Source organism: Salvelinus sp. IW2-2015, linkage group LG2 (assembly GCF_002910315.2).
Source record: "Salvelinus sp. IW2-2015 linkage group LG2, ASM291031v2, whole genome shotgun sequence".
In the NCBI taxonomy this organism is placed as follows: Eukaryota; Metazoa; Chordata; class Actinopteri; order Salmoniformes; family Salmonidae; genus Salvelinus; species Salvelinus sp. IW2-2015.
In genome coordinates this window covers 38,078,854-38,096,858 of record NC_036839.1, presented here as the reverse complement: position 1 = coordinate 38,096,858, position 18,005 = coordinate 38,078,854, and the positions used below count along the sequence as shown (strand labels likewise).

General features: G+C 43.6%; 1 protein-coding gene across 1 annotated transcript in view; it reads right to left on the bottom strand.

Annotated features, from left to right (window-relative positions):
• The window catches only part of dcbld2 (discoidin, CUB and LCCL domain containing 2), a 29,015-nt gene extending 15,708 nt beyond the window's left edge, over positions 1 to 13,307 (bottom strand). The window contains exons 1-3 of the mRNA XM_024010172.2: positions 12,992 to 13,307; positions 7,828 to 8,052; positions 7,427 to 7,564 (exon numbers count right to left, since the gene is read on the bottom strand). Coding sequence (XP_023865940.1) covers positions 7,427 to 7,564; positions 7,828 to 8,052; positions 12,992 to 13,094 — 466 coding nt within the window. The 5' untranslated portion in view covers positions 13,095 to 13,307. The remainder of the gene's footprint in view (positions 1 to 7,426; positions 7,565 to 7,827; positions 8,053 to 12,991) is intronic.
• Between the last annotated feature and the right edge of the window lie 4,698 nt (positions 13,308 to 18,005).

Sequence of the window (18,005 nt, the reverse complement as noted above, 5' to 3'; positions counted from 1 at the left end):
ATCTATCCTGTTGCCTAGTCACTTTACCCCTACCTATATGTAATTATCTACAGTGCCTTGCAAAAGTATTCATCCCCCTTGGCGTTTTTCCTATTTTGTTGCAATACAACCTGTAATTTWAAATGATTTTATTTGGATTTCATGTAATGGACATACACAAAATAGTCCAAATTGGTGAAGTGAAATTTAAAAACAAAATGTAAAACAGAAGTGGTGCATGCATATGTATTCACCCCCTTTGCTATGAAGCCCCTAAATAAGATCTGGTGCAACCAATTACATTCAGAAGTAACATAATTAGTTAAATAAAGTCCACCTGTGTGCAATCTAAGTGTCACATGATCTGTCACATGATCTCAGTATATATACACACCTGTTCTGGAAGGCCCCCGAGTCTGCAACACCACAAAGCAAGGGGCACCACCAAGCAAGCGGCACCATAAAGACCAAAGAGCTCTCCAAATAGGTAAGGGACTAAGTCGTGGAGAAGTACAGATCAGGGTTGGGTTATAAAAAATATCAGAAACTTTGAACATCCCACGGAGCACCATTAAATCCATATTTAAAAAATGTAAGAATATGGCACCACAACAAACCTGCAAAGAGGGCCGCCCACCAAAACTCACGGACCAGGCAAGGAGGGCATTAATCAGAGGCAACAAAGAGTCCAAAGATAACCCTGAAGGAGCTGCAAAGCTCCACAGCGGAGATTGGAGTATCTGTCATAGGACCACTTTAAGCCGTACACTCCACAGAGCTGGGCTTTACGGAAGAGTGGCCAGAAAAAAAGCCATTGCTTAAAGAAAAAAATAAGCAAACACGTTTGGTGTTTGCCAAAAATAATGTGGGAGACTCCCCAAACATATGGAAGAAGGTACTCTGGTCAGATGAGACTAAAATTGAGCATTTTGGCCATCAAGGAAAACGCTATGTCTGGCGAAAACCCAACATCTCCCATCACCATCCCCACAGTGAAGCACGGTGGTGGCAGCATCATGCTGTGGGGATGTTTTTCCATCGGCAGGGACTGAGAAACTGGTCAGAATTGAAGGAATAATGGATGGCGCTAAATACAGGGAAATTCTTGAGGGAAACCTGTTTCAGTCTTCCAGAGAWTTGAGACTGGGACAGAGGTTCACCTTCCATCAGGACAATGCCCCTAAGCATACTGCTAAAGCAACACTTGAGTGGTTTAAGGGGAAACATTTAAATGTCTTGGAATGGCCTAGTCAAAGCCCAAACCTCAATCCAATTGAGAATCTGTGGTATGAATTAAAGATTGCTGTACACCAGCGGAAACCATCCAACTTGAAGGAGATGGAGCAGTTTTGCCTTTAAGAATGGGCAAAAATCCCAGTGGTTAGATGTGCCAAGCTTATAGAGACATACCCCAAGAGACTTGCAGCTGTAATTGCTGCAAAAGGTGGCTCTACAAAGTATTGACTTTGGGGGGGTGCATAGTTATGCACGCTCAAGTTCTGTTTTTTGTCTTATTTCTTGTTTGTTTCACAAGAAAAAATACTTAGCATCTTCAAAGTGGTAGGCATGTTGTGTAAATCAAATGATACAAACCCCCCAAAAAACTATTTTAATTCTAGGTTGTAAGGCAACAAAATAGGAAAAATTCCAAGGAGGGTGAATACTTTGGCAAGCCACTATCTCCATTGCCTCATACACCTGCACATCAACTCAGTACTGCTACTCCGTGTATATACTGTAGCCACGTTATCCTTACTCTTTGTGCATTTATTCCTTGTGTTATTCTTTTTCTATTATTTTTCAAAATTTCTCTCTGCATTGTTGGGAAGGGCCCTTCAGTAAGCATTTCACTGTTACAAGGCACTTGACAAATATACTTTGATTTAGAGCAGAGTGGCTGTTCAAACTGCTAACCACCATCCCATCACAAACACACACCCCTCCCCCTCTAAAAACAGATGAGTCCCTTTCTTGATTCAAATCAAATCAAATGTTATTTGTCACGTGTCGAATACAACAGGTGTAGTAGACCTTACAGTGAAATGCTTATTTACAAGCCCTTAACCAACAATGTAGTTTTAAGAAAATACATTTCAAAAAGTAAGAGATAAAAATAACAAATAATTAAAGAGCAGCAGTAAAATATCAATAGTGGGGCTATATACAGGGGGGTACCGGTACAGAGTCAATGTGGAGGCTATATACAGGGGGGTACCGGTACAGAGTCAATGTGGAGGCTATATACAGGGGNGGTACAGAGTCAATGTGGAGGCTATATACAGGGGGGTACCGGTACAGAGTCAATGTGGAGGCTATATACAGGGGGGTACCGGTACAGAGTCAATGATATATATTTTTGCTTTGCTTGCCTTTCCTATACTGGTGATCCAGCACGCAGGCCCAGGAGTTGTCAAGGCACGAACAGACCCGTAGGTTTGTCAAGCATCTGCCGGACTAAAATGTAGATGGGTGGGTGTTACACCGGAACTAGTACACTACAACTGGGGTGTATGGGGACATCATTAAGTGTGACACAAGATGTACCATGTATGAAATGATAATGGCGAAGTAAACATTGGACATTTACACGGGCAGTAACGTTGTCAGACTCCCTTATTTCGCCCACGCACCTCTGAACAAAGTGCCGCCCGTAATTTGCAAACCGAGTGAAAACTGCAAACCGATTCTACATGTAAAAGCGGTTGAAAATGACTTCCGTCAGTCGGTTGGTCGCTTAGATGGCTATTCTATGTAGATAGGCTTGGCCTGCCCTGCTAGGTGGCTCTGCTAAACCAAGAGGATGATGAGTAGGCCAGGTCTACATTAGCTCAGTACTGCCTGTATACTGGAGCTCACAGTGATGTTATCTCAATATAACACTAACGTGTGAATGAGCAATAACAAACAAATCTGTCTTTCACCCCATCTCTTTCTCTCTCTTCAGTAATTTGATATCCTTTCAGAGTATGCGAATAAAAATTTAAAACTTGGGCAGGATCAATCTCCAACCCCCCTCCCCCTCCCTCTCTTCTTTGTCTCTTCAATTAAAATGGACTCCTCCCTTCTCCCACCTTTCTCTCTCTCTCTCCCTGATCTCCATCACCCTGCTTCCCTCTTTAGTCTCCTCCATCTTCCTTTCCTGTCAATCCACTCTCTCTCGATCTCATCTGTCTCTTCCCTCCCCACAGTACTCCAGGGAGACTGCCGATGTAGACAGACTCCTGACACAACAGAAGTGTGATCACACACGCTGGACCTGCACTGCCCTAATGGCTCTCAGTACACACACACACACACACACACAGGCTCTTCTAGTCTGCAGAGAAGTACAGCTCTTTGGAGTGATGTGTGACAAAGCCCAGACACACAGAGACAAGGTAGGATTAATCTAAGGGTTCTGGATCAAATCAAAATCAAATGTTATTTGTCACATGCGCTGAATACAACAGGTGAAATGCTTACTAAAAATCCCTTTTAACTTTTTTTTCTTTAAACTGCATTGTTGGTTAAGACAATATTTACTAAATAAACTAAAGATAAAAAAATTATAAAAAGTAACAAAATAAAAAAACAATAATGAGCACAGGGGGTACCGGTAACCAGGCAATATGCGGGGATCCATGTTAGTTGAGCGGGGTCAATGCAAATAGTCCAGGTGGCCATGTGATTAATTGTTCAGTAGTCTTATGGCTTGGCGGTATAAGCTGTTAAGGAGCCTTTTGGACTTAGATTTGGTGCTTCGGCACCACTTGCTGTGCGGTAGCAGAGAAAACAGGAGTCTTTGCCAATTTTGTGGGCCTTCCTCAGGAGTCTTTGCCAATTTTGTGGGCCTTCCTCTGACACCGCCTAGTATATAGGTCCCAGTATGTAGGTCTAACGCACTACCCCCTGTAGCGCCTTACAGTCGAATGCAGAGCAGTTGCCATACCAGGCGGTGATGTAAGCGGTCAGGACGCTCTCGATGGTGCAGCTGTATAACTTTTTGAGGATCTGGGGACCAATGAAAAATCTTTTCAGTCTCCTAAAGGGGAAAAGGCGTTGTCGTGCCCTCTTCACGACTTTGTTGGTGTGTTTGGACCATGATAGTTTGTTGGTGATGTGGACACACACACACACTGTTCCTGACACTCTCACTGTAATGCACACACACTGTTAGAACTGTGCAACACAAACAGAGAGATAAGAAAGTGCTCTGCACAGAATGGTACAAAGCTCTAGAACTACAACAGCAGTGCACAAGTTATGTCTAGTGTGTATATGTGCATGTGTGCGTGTCTGTTCAGAGGTGAGTTAACAACACAACCCATCATTAAGGCTGTGATACCATCCGATTGAGCTTGTAGATAAGGCGACTTTTAAAGGCAATGTTACCGCGTTCGCAGGAGATTGCATTCAAGGTAACAATGCCAATGTCAGCACAATTGGAAATTCCCTTTAAATGTCAAGCGTACAGTGCATTCGGAAAGTATTCAGACCACTTTACTTTTTCCACAGTTTGTTACATTACAGCCTTATTCTAAAACTGATTAAATCGTTTTTTCTTCTTCTCATCAATCTACACACAATACCCCATAAGGACAAAGCAGATTAATAATAAAAAATCAAATAAAAACACATTTACAGTATTCAGACCCTTTACTCAGTACTTTGTTGAAGCACCTTTGACAGCAATTACAGCCTCGAGTCTTCTTGGGTATGATGCTACAAGATTGGCACACCTGTATTTGGGGTGTTTCTCCCATTCTTCTCTGCAGATCCTCTCAAGCTCTGTCAGGTTGGATGGGGAGCGTTGCTGCACAGCTATTTTCAGGTCTCTCCAGAGATGTTCAAATCGGGTTCAAGTCCGGGCTCTGGCTGGGCCACTCAAGGACATTCAGAGACTTGTCCCGAAGCCACTCCTGCATTGTCTTGGCTGTGTGCTTAGGGTTGTTGTCCTGTTGGAAGGTAACCCTTCGCCCCCAGTCTGAGGTCCTGAGCGCTCTGGAGTGGGTTTTCATCAACGATCTCTCTGTACTTTGCCTCAATCCTGACTAGTCTCCAAGTCCCTGACACTGTAAAACATCCCCATGATGCTGCATTCTTCACCGTAGGGATGGTGCAAGGTTTCCTCCAGACGTGACGCTTGGCATTCAGGCCAAAGAGTTCCATATTGGTTTCATCAGACCAGAGAATCTTGTTTCTCATGGTCTGAGAGTCTTTAGGTGCCTTTTGGCAAACTCAAAGAGGGCTGTCATGTGCCTTTTACTGAGGAGTAGCTTCCGTTTGGCCACTCTACCATAAAGGCCCAATTTGTGGAGTGCTGCCGAGATGGTTGTCCTTCTGGAAGGTTATCCAATCTCCACAGAGGAACTCTAGAGCTCTGTTAGAGTGGTCACCTCCCTGATCAAGGCCCTTCTGCCCCGATTGCTAAGTTTGGCTGGGCAGCCAGCTCTAGGAAGAGTCTTGGTGGTTCCAAACTTCTTCCATTTAAGAATGATAGAGGCCACTGGTACCCTTCCCCAGATCTGTGCCTCGACACAATCCTGTCTGAGCTCTACAGACAATTCCTTCGACCTCACGGCTTGGTTTTTGCTCTGACATGCACTGTCAACTGTGGGACCTTATGTAGACAGGTGTGTGCCTTTCCAAATGATGTCCAATCAATTAAATTGACCACAGGTGGACTCCAATCAAGTTGTAGAATCATCTCAAGGATAACCAATGGAAACAGGATGCARCTGAGCTCAATTTTGAGTCTCATAGCAAAGGGTCTGAATACTTATGTAAATAAGGTATGTGATGAAAAATGTTGGTGCTTTTTCATCCATACATTTCTGTGTTCTCCGTTTGTGCTTTTCTATAAACCAATGTGTGTTCATGCAAATGACTGATTGAACGAATCCTCACTATCAGTGTCTACAATTTGGCAGTACGCCCAGAACCTTGTTTAGGGAAAGGGATATCTCAGTTTCAAGGTGTCAGTTTAGAGAGAAGCCCTGTGAGMTATTGGTCTGTCACATGCATGACCCAGTATTGGTCGGTCACTTGAATGACGCAAACGTTAATGATTAATTAATTATGAATAAGCTAAATCATGCAAATATGACTTGTCTGCAGTATATAGAAGAACTAAACAGGACTGTCTCGTTAGAGCTCCTGACAGACAGACGTTCACTAAGTTGGTTGGAACCTCTCCAGTACACTGACAATAAACAATGATTCATTTAAGATTGACTTTGAGTGTCATGCTGTAAGAATTTCCACAACAGGTATTTCTGTTTTTGATTTTGTATAAATTTGCCAACATTTCTAACAACCTATTTTCACTTTGTCATTATAGGGTAGTGTGTGTAGATTGTTGAGGACATTTTTTTATTTAATCKATTTTAGAGCGAGACTGTAACGTAACAAAATGTGGCAAAGGTCAAGGGGTCTGAATACTTTCCAAAGGCACTGTAGCCTCCCTGTCCTTCCATCTGCCCTCTACCGAAACTATCCAGGAACTTCCTTCTCTATTCACCTCCTCATCTCTCACTATGCCACATCTTTACCTTCTCTCTGTTAGTCACACACACACACTCACATAGACACACGCAATGCTCACACACACACACGATGCTCACACACACACAATGCTCACACACACACACGATGCTCACACACACACACGATGCTCACACACACACACGATGCTCACACAGAATTTAAACACACACATGTTGATTTATTATCCTTGTGAGGACCAAACAATTGATTTCCATTCAACATCCTATTTTCCCTAAACCTAACCCTTAACCTAAGCTCAACTCCTAACCCTAATTGTAACACTAACGCCTATGCCTAAAATAGCCCTGTACCTTGTAGGGACTGGCGAAATGTCACCACATGTCTGAATGTTCCTTATTTTACTATCCTTATAAGGACTTCTGGTCCTCACAAGGATAGTAAAACCAAAAATGCAGTAACACACGCACAGCTATATGTAGAGGTAAATGCCAGCCAGCTGTATTACAATCCARGTTACAGCAGATCACTTCCCTCACGTCTCCCTGTAACTGAATTCACTCCATATATCTCCCACTCACTGACAGAAGGAGAGCAGCAGGAGACACCACTTACAGATGCCAGTCACTGTAATAGACGTAAAATAGTTATTTCTCCAGTAAGGAAGAGGTGGAAGGATGAAAAGGAAGAGAGTAGAGGAGTAAAGGGAAAAGAGACGGAGAAGAGAAGCATCTTTAATATGACTCACATGAGACCCCTAATCATGCAAACACATACACACACACTGTTACCTAGGCAACTCTCTTAGTCATGGGGGCACAATGTTACTGTAAAACAATCTATTGTGATCTCAACTAAGAGTCAACACAGCCTATGATTGGGCCCTTAGTGACATTGTCATATCTGAAAGTTTGGACACCAGCAGCAGCTCAGAACCTGCCCCCTAACTTTTAACCCCTGGTACCTGTGTGTTCTGTGGTGGAGTAGGCCAGGGAGAAGCCCCGCCCACTTTGGTGGGTCCCACTCATGAACTGGACGGTGACCTGGTTCCCACTGGACAGGATGAGATCAGGAACATTCAGGCCCAGACCACAGAACTTCACTAGAGGAGGAGAGGGTCAGTTCAATAGCATAGAACTCACTAGTTCCATGATCCTACCTTGGCAGTACAACTTCATCTTGTACTCTGAACTAGAGGTTATTATCTACATTCATACAGTGGTACAGACAGTGTTATTCTATTGATATGTCTGTCATATACTGTGCATAATCAATGGCAATCACTATATGACAGTGTCAGTATATTTCATACCCCTCCCCCTTCCTGATGATCTCCCTCCCTCCTTCCCCATTTCCCTCTCTCACCTATCTGGGTCCTATGAGGTCCTATACCATCGTAGATCCTGAGGTAGTTGACCTGACAGTTGTTTTCCTCTATGTCCAGGTCAGCGAAGCGGAAGTGGAGCCTCCGGCCCTGCGGCACACTGATCTCCCACTCACACACAGTGTGGTTAGGGTACGTACCGGGGTAACCCAGAGACGACAGGCTCCCACTGCAAGGGCCCAAAACACTGAGGCCACAGCCATCGCCTGCAGGGACACACATACACACAATGAGTGATGGCTGGACACGTATACATACATCACAGGAGGCTGGTGAGGGGACGACGGCTCATAACGATGGCTGAAATGGAATGAATGGAACGGTATCAAGCAACTAAGTGTTGTATGTGTTTGATACCATTCCATTAACTCTGTTCCAGCCATTAGTATGAGCCATCCTCCCACATTAAGGTTATACCAGCCGCCTGTGACATATAATTGAAGTCGGAAGTTTACATACACTTAGGTTGGAGTCATTAAAACTCGTTTTTCAAAAAATCCACACATTTCTTGTTAACAAACTATAGTTTTGGCAAGTCGGTTAGGACATCTACTTTGTGCATGACACAAGCAATTTTTCCAACAATTGTTTACAGACAGATTATTTCACCTATAATTCACTGTATCACAATTCCAGTTGGTCAGAAGTTTACATACACTAAGTTGACTGTGCCTTTAAACAGCTTGGAAAATTCCAGAAAATGATGTCATGGCTTTAGAAGCTTCTGATAGGCTAATTGACATAATTTGTGTCAATTAGAGGTGTACCTGTGGATGTAATTCAATGCCTACCTTCAAACTCAGAGCCTCTTTGCTTGACATCATGTGAAAATCAAAAGAAATCAGCCAAGACCTCAGAACAAAAATGTGTAGACCTCCACAAGTCTGGTTCGTACTTGGGAGCAATTCCCAAAAGCCTGAAGGTAACCACGTTCATCTGTACAAACAATAGTACGCAAGTATAAACACCATGGGACCACGCAGCCGTCATACCGCTCAGGAAGGAGACGCGTTCTGTCTCGTAGAGATGAATGTATTTTGGTGTGAAAAGTGCAAATCAATTCCAGAACAACAGCAAAGGACCTTGTGAAGATGCTGGAGGAAACAGGTACAAAAGTGGATACAGTAAAACGAGTCCTGTATCGACATAACCCGAAAGGCCGCTCAGCAAGGAAGAAGCCACTGCTCCAAAACCGCCATAAAAAAGCCAGACTACGGTTTGCAACTGCACATGGGGACAAAGATCACACTTTTTGGAGAAATATCCTCTGGTCTGATGAAACAAAAATAGAACTGTTTGGCCATAATGACCATCGTTATGTTTGGAGGAAAAAGGGGGACGCATACAAGCCAAAGAACACCAACCCAACTGTGAAGCACGGGGGTGGCAGCATCATGTTGTGGGGGTGCTTTGACGCAGGAGGGACTGGTGCACTTCACAAAATATATGGCATCATGAGGCAGGAAAATTACGTGGGTATATTGAAGCAACATCTCAAGACATCAGTCAGGAAGTTAAAGCTTGGTCGCAAATGGGTCTTCCAAATGGACAATGACCCCAAGCATACTTCCAAAGTTGTGGCAAAATGGCATAAGGACAACAAAGTCAAGGTATTGGAGTGGCCAACACAAAGCCCTGACCTCAATCCCATAGAAAAATTGTGGGCAGAACTGAAAAAGCGTGTGCGAGCAAGGAGGCCTACAAACCTGACTCAGTTACACCAGCTCTGTCAGAAGGAATGGGCCAAAATTCACCCAACTTATTGTGGGAAGCTTTTGGAAGGCTACCTGAAACATTTGACCCAAGTTAAACAATTTAAAAGGCAATGGTACCAAAATACTAATTGAGTGTATGTAAACTTCTGACCCACTGGGAATGTGATGAAAGAAATAAAAGCTGAAATAAATAATTCTCTACTATTATTCTGACATTTCACATTCTTAAAATAAAGTGGTGATCCTAACGGACATAAGACTGGGAATTGTTACTAGGATTAAATGTCAGGAATTGTGAAAAACTGAGTTTAAATGTATTTGGCTAAGGTGTATGTAAACTTCTGACTTCAACTGTACATGTATCTATCCACACATAATGGGTGAATGTAGCCAATATGCACATAAGGGTTGTGTTACACAAATACTGTACACACACATTATGGGTAACTGTCGAACTGGAGATATCAGTGGGTTAGACGTAGACATGTTCAGACTTTGAACAGTGGACAGGAGAGGATGAGGGGTAAGGATTTCACCATCACTGTTTAGTTATCGGGATACCAACAGAGTTCTGCGGACAAATCTACTGCAGCTGACTTTGGCCAACCGGAACCCTGTCCTTTGGCTTTACCTTTAACCCGGTCCTATATTGTACCAGTCAGAGGACTTATCCGAAATCCCAATCCCTTGACCAGGTAGGTGTTGCCATATGGCATACACTTCCTTTAATCCATTTAAAGTCAAGCTGGAGTCTGTCACATTTTGCTACACTTTACAGGTCTGCAACCATTGAGGGGTTATGAGCTATATTGTAATGGGCTAGGATTAATGAGCTATAGGGGAACAGTCTAGGGTTAATGAGCTATAGGGGAACAGTCTAGGGTTAATGAGCTATAGGGGAACAGTCTAGGGTTTAATGAGCTATAGGGAAACAGGCTAGGGTTAAAGGAAGCTATGGGGGAAACAGGTTAGGGTTAATGAGCTATAGGGGAACAGGTTAGGTTTAGGAGCTATATGGGAACAGGTTAGGAGCTATATGGGAACAGGATAGGGGTTAGGAGCTATAGGGGAACAGGTTAGGAGCTATATGGAACAGGATAGGGGTTAGGAGCTATAGGGGAACAGGTAGGAGCTATATGGGAACAGGATAGGGGTTAGGAGCTATAGGGGACAGGTTAGGAGCTATATGGGAATAGGATAGGGGTTAGGAGCTATAGGGGAACAGGTTATGAGCTATAGGGGAACAGGTTAGGAGGCTATAGGGGAACAGTTATGGGTTAGGAGCTATAGGGGTCAGGCTAGGGTTAATGAGCTATAGGGGAACAGGTTAGAGGTTAGGAGCTATAGGGAACAGGTTATGGGTTAGGAGCTATAGGGGAACAGGTTAGGAGCATATAGGGGAACAGGTTATGGGTTAGGAGCTATAGGGTCAGGCTAGGGTTAATGAGCTATAGGGGAACAGGTTAGAGGTTAGGAGCTATAGGGGAACAGGTTATGGGTTAGGAGCTATAGGGGTCAGGCTAGGGTTAATGAGCTATACGGGAACAGGCTATGGGTGAGGAGAGTATAGGGGAACAGGTAAGGGTTAATGAGCTATTAAGGGAACAGGCTAGGGTTTAGGAGCTAAAGAGGTACAGGTTAGGGGTTAGAGCTATAGGGGAACAGGCCGATGGGTTAATGAGCAATAGGGGGAACAGGCGATGGTTTAATGAGCTATAGGGGAAATGGTTTAATGAGCTATAGGGAACAGGCTAGGGTTAAACGAGCTATAGGGAAACAGGCTAGGGTTAATGAGCTATAGGGGAACAGGGTTAATGAAGCTATAGGGGAACAGGCTAGGGTTAACGATGCTATAGGGAAACAGGTTAGGGGTTATGGCTATAGGGGTACAGGCTAGGGTTAATGAGCTATAGGGAAACAGACTATGGGTGAGAAGATATAGGGGTACAGGCTAGGGTTAATGAGCTATAGGGGAACAGGCTATGGGTGAGGAGATATAGGGGAACAGGCTAGGGGTTAATGAGCTATAGGGAAACAGGCTAGGGGTTAATGAGCTACAGGGAACAGGCTAGGGTTAATGAGTTATAGGGGAAACAGGCTAGGGTTAATGAGTTATAGGGGAACGGCTAGGGTTAATGAGTTATATGGGAACAGGCTAGGGTTAATGATCTATAGGGGAACAGGCTAGGTTTAATGAAGCTATAGGGGAACAGGTCAGGGGTAGGAGCTATGGGGGAACAGGTTAGAGGTTAGGAGCTATAGGGAACAGGTTAGGGGGTTAGGAGCTATAGGGGAACAGGTTAGGGGTTAGGAGCTATAGTGAACAGGTTAGGGGTTAGGAGCTATAGCGGGAACAGGTTAGGGGTTAGGAGCTATAGGGGAACAGGTTAGGAGCTATATGGGAACAGGTTAGGAGCTATATGGGAACAGGTTAGGGGTTAGGAGCTATAGGGGGACAGGCTAGGATTAATAAGCTATAGGGAAACAGGCTAGGAGCTATAGGGGAACATGCTAGGGTAAATGAGCTATAGGGGAACATGCTAGGAGCTATAGGGGAACAGGCTAGGGTAAATGAGCTATAGGGGAATGGGCTATGGATTTTTTGGGGACCATGTTAACAGTGGACAGTCATACATTATGGCGGCCTGGCTGGTGTTATGTAACATCACTGACACTGGCTGGACATTAGCCAGATGAACTGGACAAAAACACAGTGACCTCCCCATCCCGCTGGACTTCGAGAGAAGCAGCTTTCGGGTCCGTTTACACCAACACTAACCAAACACTGTACTCAATCACCAACGTTTCCAAACGCTCAAAACCCGTTTCCAACCGTGCAAGTGTCAATTGGAGAAGTGTAATACGTTTCTAAACCACGTGCACATTAACCTAGTTCACGGGATTAAGATTTGTTAACTAGTTACTACCTGTAGTGCCACGATAAATTGATATGAGATTGTTTACCCCCCCTCTACCACTTCAACCCCTTGGCAAAATTCTAACAAATTGTGATATCGCTGTCTCTTTCATTACCTGAAATCCTGCCCACAAATGACTAGTGTTTATTTTGCACTGTCTACCCTTTATATATAGGCTGTGGGCTACACTTCAATAACCCCTTTCAATGACTAACAAACTACTTGGAGAAAAGAGGAACTTATCCAGTCTGTGATTCTGGCTACATATTTGGGATAGGGGAGAGAACGAGCCATGTAAGGTAGGCCATCTGGCGATATAGTCTCTGTTTTGCTCCCCTTGCTGAGGACAACAAAATAATCTCTGCCGTTTGACTATCGAGTGCAACCGAGTAGCCAAACGTCATTTGACCACTGCGTCATAACGACGTATAGCTAGTAACAGACTATATGTATCGAGTTTGTAACACTTTTATTACACTTGGTTGCATTGAGTGGCACCGACCGACACCAACCTTGCTGCGCTCGACTGCTTCTGGCGGTGAGGATGATGACAGTCGACAAGAAGAAAAGCCTGGTCCCTGTCGGTCCCCTGCCCACCATTACCGCTCTGCCCATAGCAGCCTGCAGTCTGAATGCATAATGCACGCTTTCACACCGGTGAACTCCAAGTTTAGTCCATACAAGCAGTTTAAAACGCCGCTTCCCAAAACCTCCGTCTTCCGTCAAATTAACCCTTGCTTCCTTCCGCGCTCTGAAACCTCCGACACTCTCCACTCTCTGAAATCACTGCGCGGTCGCGTTCAGCTTCGTTTCCACAACTGAATCTGAAGAAACATTATCCAATCGGCTGTGGAACGACTTCCTCCACTTCCGCCCCTCCTCCCACATTGCAATAGGATTCAGTAGGAATCCCCTAGTCCACCAAGTGGTGTGATGGAATAAAACATTAAACCGTGACTTTCCCCTGCGCTCCTGTGAGCAGCCTGTAACGAGTTTCCCCCGTTGGACATGATAGGCAGGGCCGGATCTAGCATTTTGGGGGCACTAAGCAAGATTTGTTTTCCCTCCACCCCGAGGAAAATAACATTTTGTGGCCCCCCTCTTGAGAGCTGAGATAACATTTTAAGTTAATTTCCTGCAATTCTACACATTTTTCCATGTATGTACACAGCAAAATGGCCAGTGTTCATTTTTCAGTGTAACATGTTTTGTGTTGATTCAGGATTCACTCTGTTAGAGTGAAATTAACACTTAGTGATGTAAAATAACTCCAGTGTTGTTAATAACCAGAAATGATTTACACTGTGGAGAGTCACATCAAAACCACACCCATCGTTATCATATTTTCCAGCATGCTATTTATTTAACTAAGTCAGTTACAGTTCTCAATTGCTTAGACAATTCCTGGAACAACTCACCATTTTCTCAAATCTTCACACACAATTTTAAAAACTCACACCCAATGGTACAAACAGCTAACTTCTGTGTCCCAATTCAAACTTTGCCCTCAAACACACACAAGCTGTCAAAAACACAGACTACATGACTGGTTGCTACACACTGAAGGGATTAATTCAAAACACTGCTACCAAAATCTTTAGAATAAGATTTCAGATAAATAACTTGGAACTTTGTAAAATCACAGCACTGACAATCCAGATAACCCTTTCAGGAACACCCTGGCGAGAGAAATTCAAAACAGTACTGTAATAAATGCCTTACATTAGTGGATAAGGGAATACTACTGTATATGCTGTTTTGGTCAAAAACCTGACCTTTGAAATGTCACACTGACAAAACATGTAAGGAAGAGTCCATGCACAATAGAATACCCATTTTCCAAAAGCTTTATTTCCAAATACAGAAAATGTACAGGTTACTCAGCATCAGTGTTCTCGTCATCTCGTCTCAGGTCTGGGTCAGGCCATAATATCTCATCAACGTCACACATTATGTTTCTACTTGCCAGACAGCGTGGGGAAAATGCCTTAGAAAACCCTGGATAGACTCCACAGACACATCACCACAGGCGTCCACCATTGCCTCCAGGAGGTTTTGCTGTGCGTAGGGGTTGCTGTCATACACTCTCCACCACCATGCTGAGAAAAATTCCTCAATCGGATTCAGAAATGGGGGATATGCTGGCAAAAAAAGAATGGTGAACCTGGGGTGGTCATTGAACTAGGTGCGAACCAGAGGAGACGATGGGAACTCACATTATCCCAGATGACAGCATATTGGGCTTGCTCTGGTTGCCCTAGCTCCCCATCCTGTTGAAGAATGTTATTGCGAAGCTGATCTAGAAATTTAAGGAGTTGTGCCGTATTGTATGGACTCACTTTGACATGGCGGTGGAGGACGCCACGATTGCTGATGGCTGCACATAGGGTGACTTTGCCTCCCCTCTGGCCAGGAACTTGTATGATGGCACGGTGACCAATGATGTTGCGCCCCCTTTTGTTAGGTTGAACCCTGCCTCGTCGATGAAGATGTACTCCTGTGGGTCAGCCATGGCATCCAGTTCAAAGATTCTCTACAGAAGTAAAAACTTTTTTTTTTTTTTTTTTTACTGTACTACAAATACAGTACTGTAGTGTACTACTGTACTGGAATGAAAGATTGTGTATTGCAGTTACTGTAGTTACTGTAACACATMACTATACAGTACTGTATTGATATGCTGGAGAGATGGACTATACTCTACATACTGTAAATTCTGTACAGTATAGCAATTACCTGCACATATTGGAATCGTTGCTCCTTAACTCTGAATTCCTTTCAAAAGGCACACAGTACAGCTGCTTTGTCCTTATGTGGTTCTTTTGAACGATCCGGTCAATGGTGGACATGCTGATGCTGTCAATTCCTTGGAAGACTACCTGGTCTTCAACTATTTGGGTTTGAATTTCCCTCAAACGGATGGCATTATTGGCAATCACCATATTCTCCAGGGCAGTCTCCTGCTCAGCTGTGAGAAGTCTCCACCTACCTCCAATACCTCTCAGTTCTGCAAAAATGTAATTTGACCATTACTGACCTATGGTCAGCCATTACTGTGGTTAAAAACTACACTGAGATTCAGTCTATATGCACTACAACATTACATGGATCACAATAACAACAAGACAAATAGCCTGTTTTCCCTTCTGAAAGTATGGACAATGGATGCAACTGGGTAACGGTTCAGGTTGGGTTGCGCTAGCAGTCCAGGTTCTCTCATAGTCCTCCCATGTATGAGCACATGATGAACTAGGGTGGCACGGATTTCATCTGAGATTACTTGTCTTTGTTGTTGTTGTTGTTGTCCTCTTTCTCTCTGTTGTCTTGCAACTTCGGCATTGTTAGGATCCATTGTTACGAAGCACATGGGCATGACTCTAGGCTTCATTTATTGATCCTGCAATTCTGATTGGGGTGTTAACCATTTTGAGGCTCAGTGTTTGCACCTGGAGAAAGGTGTGCTCTTTGAGTTTAGGTTGTAATGACTTGAGTTAATTATATTGAGAGTATGTGTTTGGTGAAGGAATATATAGTGGAATGAATGATTTATTTGGCCACTTTTGTGTAAGGTTTTGCAGAAAGAGTTTTGAATATTGAAACGTGTGGACCGTTATGGGAAATGTGTGTGTGTTTTTGGTAATGACGTAAGGGTATGGGTTTTTGTGCTAAAATAACCAGTTTTCGTGTTTAAGCAATCGAGAAAAACTGTAAGGACAAATTCTTATTTACAATGACGGCCTACCCCGGCCAAACCCTAACACGTGCGCTGCCCTATGGCATTCCCAATCACGGCCGGTTGTGATACAGCCTGGAATCGAACCAGGGTCTGTAGTGATGCCTCTAGCACTGCGATGCAGACCGCTGCGCCACTATAGAGCCCATGCTATGCAGGTAGTTTTTTAGTATTGTTTTTCATACAGTTGAAGTCGGAAGTTTACATACACTTAGGTTGGAGTCATTAAAACACATTTTTCAACCACTCCACAAATTTCTTGTTAACTATAGTTTTGGCAAACGCCTGAAGGTACCACGTTCATCTGTACAAACAATAGTACGCAAGTATAAACACCATGGGACCATGCAGTCGTCATACCGCTCAGGAAGGAGATGTGTTCTGTCTCCTAGAGATGAATGTATTTTGGTGCGAGAAGTGCAAATCCAACCCTGAACAACAGCAAAGGACCTTGTGAAGATGCTCGAGGAACAGGTACAAAAGTCTCTATATCCACAGTAAAACGAGTCCTATATCGACATAACCTGAAAGGCCGCTCAGCAAGGAAAAATCCACTGCTCCAAAACCGCCATAAAAAGCTAGACTACGGTTTGCAACTGCACATGGGGACAAAGATCATACTTTTTGGAGAAATGTCCTCTGGTCTGATGAAACAAAAATAGAACTGTTTGGCCATAATGATCATCATTATGTTTGGAGGAAAAAGGTGGAGGCTTGCAAGCCGAAGAACACCATCCCAACTGAAGAACGGGGGTGGCAGCATCTTGTTGTGGGGGTGCTTTGCTGCAGGAGGGACTGGTGCATTTCACAAAATAGATGGCATCATGAGGCAGGAAAATTATGTGAATATATTGAAGCAACATCTCAAGACATCAGTCAGGAAGTTAAAGCTTGGTTGCAAATGGGTCTTCCAAATGGACAATGACCCCAAGCATACTTCCAAAGTTGTGGTAAAATGGCTTAAGGACAACAGTCAAGGTATTGGAGTAGCCATCACAAAGCCCTGACCTCAATCCCATAGAACATTTGTGGGCAGAACTGAAAAAGCATTTGCGAGCAAGGAGGCCTACAAACCTGACTCAGGTACACCAGCTCTGTCAGGAGGAATGGGCCAAACTTCACCCAACTTATTGTGGGAAGCTTGTGGAAGGCTACCCAATACTTTTGACCCAAGTTYAACAACTTAAAGGCAATGCTACCAAATACTAATTGAGTGTATGTAAACTTCTGACCCACTGGGAATGTGATTAAATAAATTATTCGCTACTATTATTCTGACATTTCACATTCTTAAAATAAAGTGGTGATCCTAACTGACCAAAAAAACAGGGATTTTTTACTTGGTTTGAATGTCAGAAATGGTGAAAATCTGAGTTTAAATGTATTTGGATAAGGTGTATGTGTAACGATTGTCTATTTCGTCCTCCTCATCGGACGAGGAGAGGCGAGAAGGATCGGACCAATATGCAGAGTGGTAKGTGCTCATGATGATTTATTAAAACCGAACTGAACACTGAAATACAAAAACAATAAACGATGTGCAGAAAACCGAAACAGTACCGTGTGGTGAAAAAACACTAACACGGCAACATACACCCAACAAAACACACGTGAAATCCAGGCTGCCTAAGTATGATTCTCAATCAGGGACAACGATTGATAGCTGCCTCTGATTGAGAATCATACCAGGRCGAACACAAAATCCCAACATAGAAAATCACACATAGACAACCCACCCAACTCACGCCCTGACCATACTAAATAAATACAAAACAAGGGAAAACAGGTCAGGA